Genomic DNA, 1,796 nt, shown 5'->3' on the forward strand with positions numbered 1-1,796 from the left:
CTAAGTTTACAAAATCTACCAACAAGCTGTTAAATAGCTACTTATAAGTACTTATGGAAATAGACTGAATAGAATAGAAAGACTGAGTAACTTAACAATTTGACAGAAAATAAATGTATTGTTCTCTGTCTTTTTTTCCCGAAAAAGATGAAAATACAGCATTTCCTGTAATTTAAATGTGAAACTAAACATTCTAACTAGTTTTCCTGATCATCAAAAGTTCATAGTAAAACAAGATAAACTCTTTTTTTTAGTTTAAATTGTGCTTCCTGGTTTCTGATCAGTACTGACTAAATGTGTTAAACTGAAACTTAGTCATGTTTCCTCATCTGTAAACAGTGATCTGATGTTTCTATGGTTACCAGGTCATGAATGTTTATCACTTATATGAAGTTGTGTGTTTGAAGATCAGTGCGATGTTTACTGTTTTGAAGCTGAAGCTTTTTAAAATTTTGCTCTGCAGAGTTCTAGTGTCTGATGGAAACATCAGTTTCTAATTAATGGACAAATTTGAACTGCAGAACCATTTGTGTTTTAAGAAATCCAGTCTTCTAACAAAGGATAGTGCCCTCTGGTGTTCAGAGGAGGAACTGCAGCCTGCAGAGAAGTTTCTAGTTTATCAGTGAAGCAGGAAGAGAAGCAGAGTTAGAAACCATCAGCAGCTCAGGATGAAGGTCTGTCTCTCTCTGATCTGCCTCTTCTTCCTCAGTGAGTACATTATTTYATTTATATCAGTTTCTCTGCTTTCAGTCCTTCATCCTTTCAGTTCCTCACAGTTTATCAGAAAGTTTTAAGTTGTTGAACAGATTTAGCAACTTTGACTTTTCCTCCAATTTCATGTGTTACTTTCTATTAATTTCTGGTTAAGTATCTGATGAGCTGAAGCACAGAATCTAAACTCTGACTATCTTTACACAAAAATAGAAACATAGACATGTATATGTCAATAAAAAATGATAAAACTTACCCTGCATAGAGTTTTGAGTCTGTTGCTTTGGAGAACTGTAGGTTTTCTACAACTCATCTGTTCCAAAAAAACACAGGAAGCAGTTTCATCATTTTAAAACATCTGAAGAGGAACATCAGAGCAGAAGTAACTCTGAGTGCAGCAACACTGACATCTTCCTTGGAGACACAAAGCAGAGAAACATGGTTGATTTTTCACCAAGCTTTAGTTTATAGCCTTTTTCAATGGAGATTTTTTTTGTAGAACAAAAAGGTTGTTAATCCAGTTATTAACATAATTCTGTCATTAGCTTGGCACACTGGCTTAAGTTGAAAGTTAAAAGACATCCAAGTTAATTTATAACTATATTTTCACTGTATTACATTCTACATCAGTTCAGTTAAATTTATGAAGCTATTTTCTTCTCAAGCTGCTGAATATTACTGTAACTATTGACTGTTTATCTCCTCAGCAGCTCTGCAGGATGGAGAAACTGTGAGAACCTACAGAGGAAAGGAAGGAGGAAGCATCACAGTTAGATGTGAATTTCGTTCCAAAGGAAAGACAAGGTTCTTCTGTAAGGAAACCTGTGAAGGACAAAACATTCTCATTCAAACAACCAAAGACATGGATCAGAGAGGAAGATTCAGCATCAGATATGAGGAAAGAAATATTTTTAAATCTGATTTTCTACATGTGAGCATCACAGATCTGAAAACAACAGACTCAGGACGGTACCTGTGTCGCTCAGATACAACCATTGATGGAACTTTATACGATGATTTTAATCTCTTTGTGACTGAAGGTGAGTTTATTAAATTACATTTTTATTTAAGGTTTCGACATATCA

General features: G+C 34.5%; 1 protein-coding gene across 2 annotated transcripts in view; it reads left to right on the forward strand.

Moving 5' to 3' along the window:
* Positions 1-15: 15 nt before the first annotated feature.
* The window catches only part of LOC108166402 (uncharacterized), a 33,097-nt gene continuing 31,316 nt past the window's right edge, over positions 16-1,796 (forward strand). For both annotated transcript variants that reach the window (XM_017305554.1, XM_017305556.1), the window contains exon 1: positions 16-708. In XM_017305554.1, the coding sequence (XP_017161043.1) occupies positions 669-708 (40 nt within the window). In that variant the 5' untranslated portion in view covers positions 16-668. The remainder of the gene's footprint in view (positions 709-1,796) is intronic.

This window comes from Poecilia reticulata, linkage group LG7 (genome assembly GCF_000633615.1).
Source record: "Poecilia reticulata strain Guanapo linkage group LG7, Guppy_female_1.0+MT, whole genome shotgun sequence".
Lineage (NCBI taxonomy): Eukaryota > Metazoa > Chordata > Actinopteri > Cyprinodontiformes > Poeciliidae > Poecilia > Poecilia reticulata.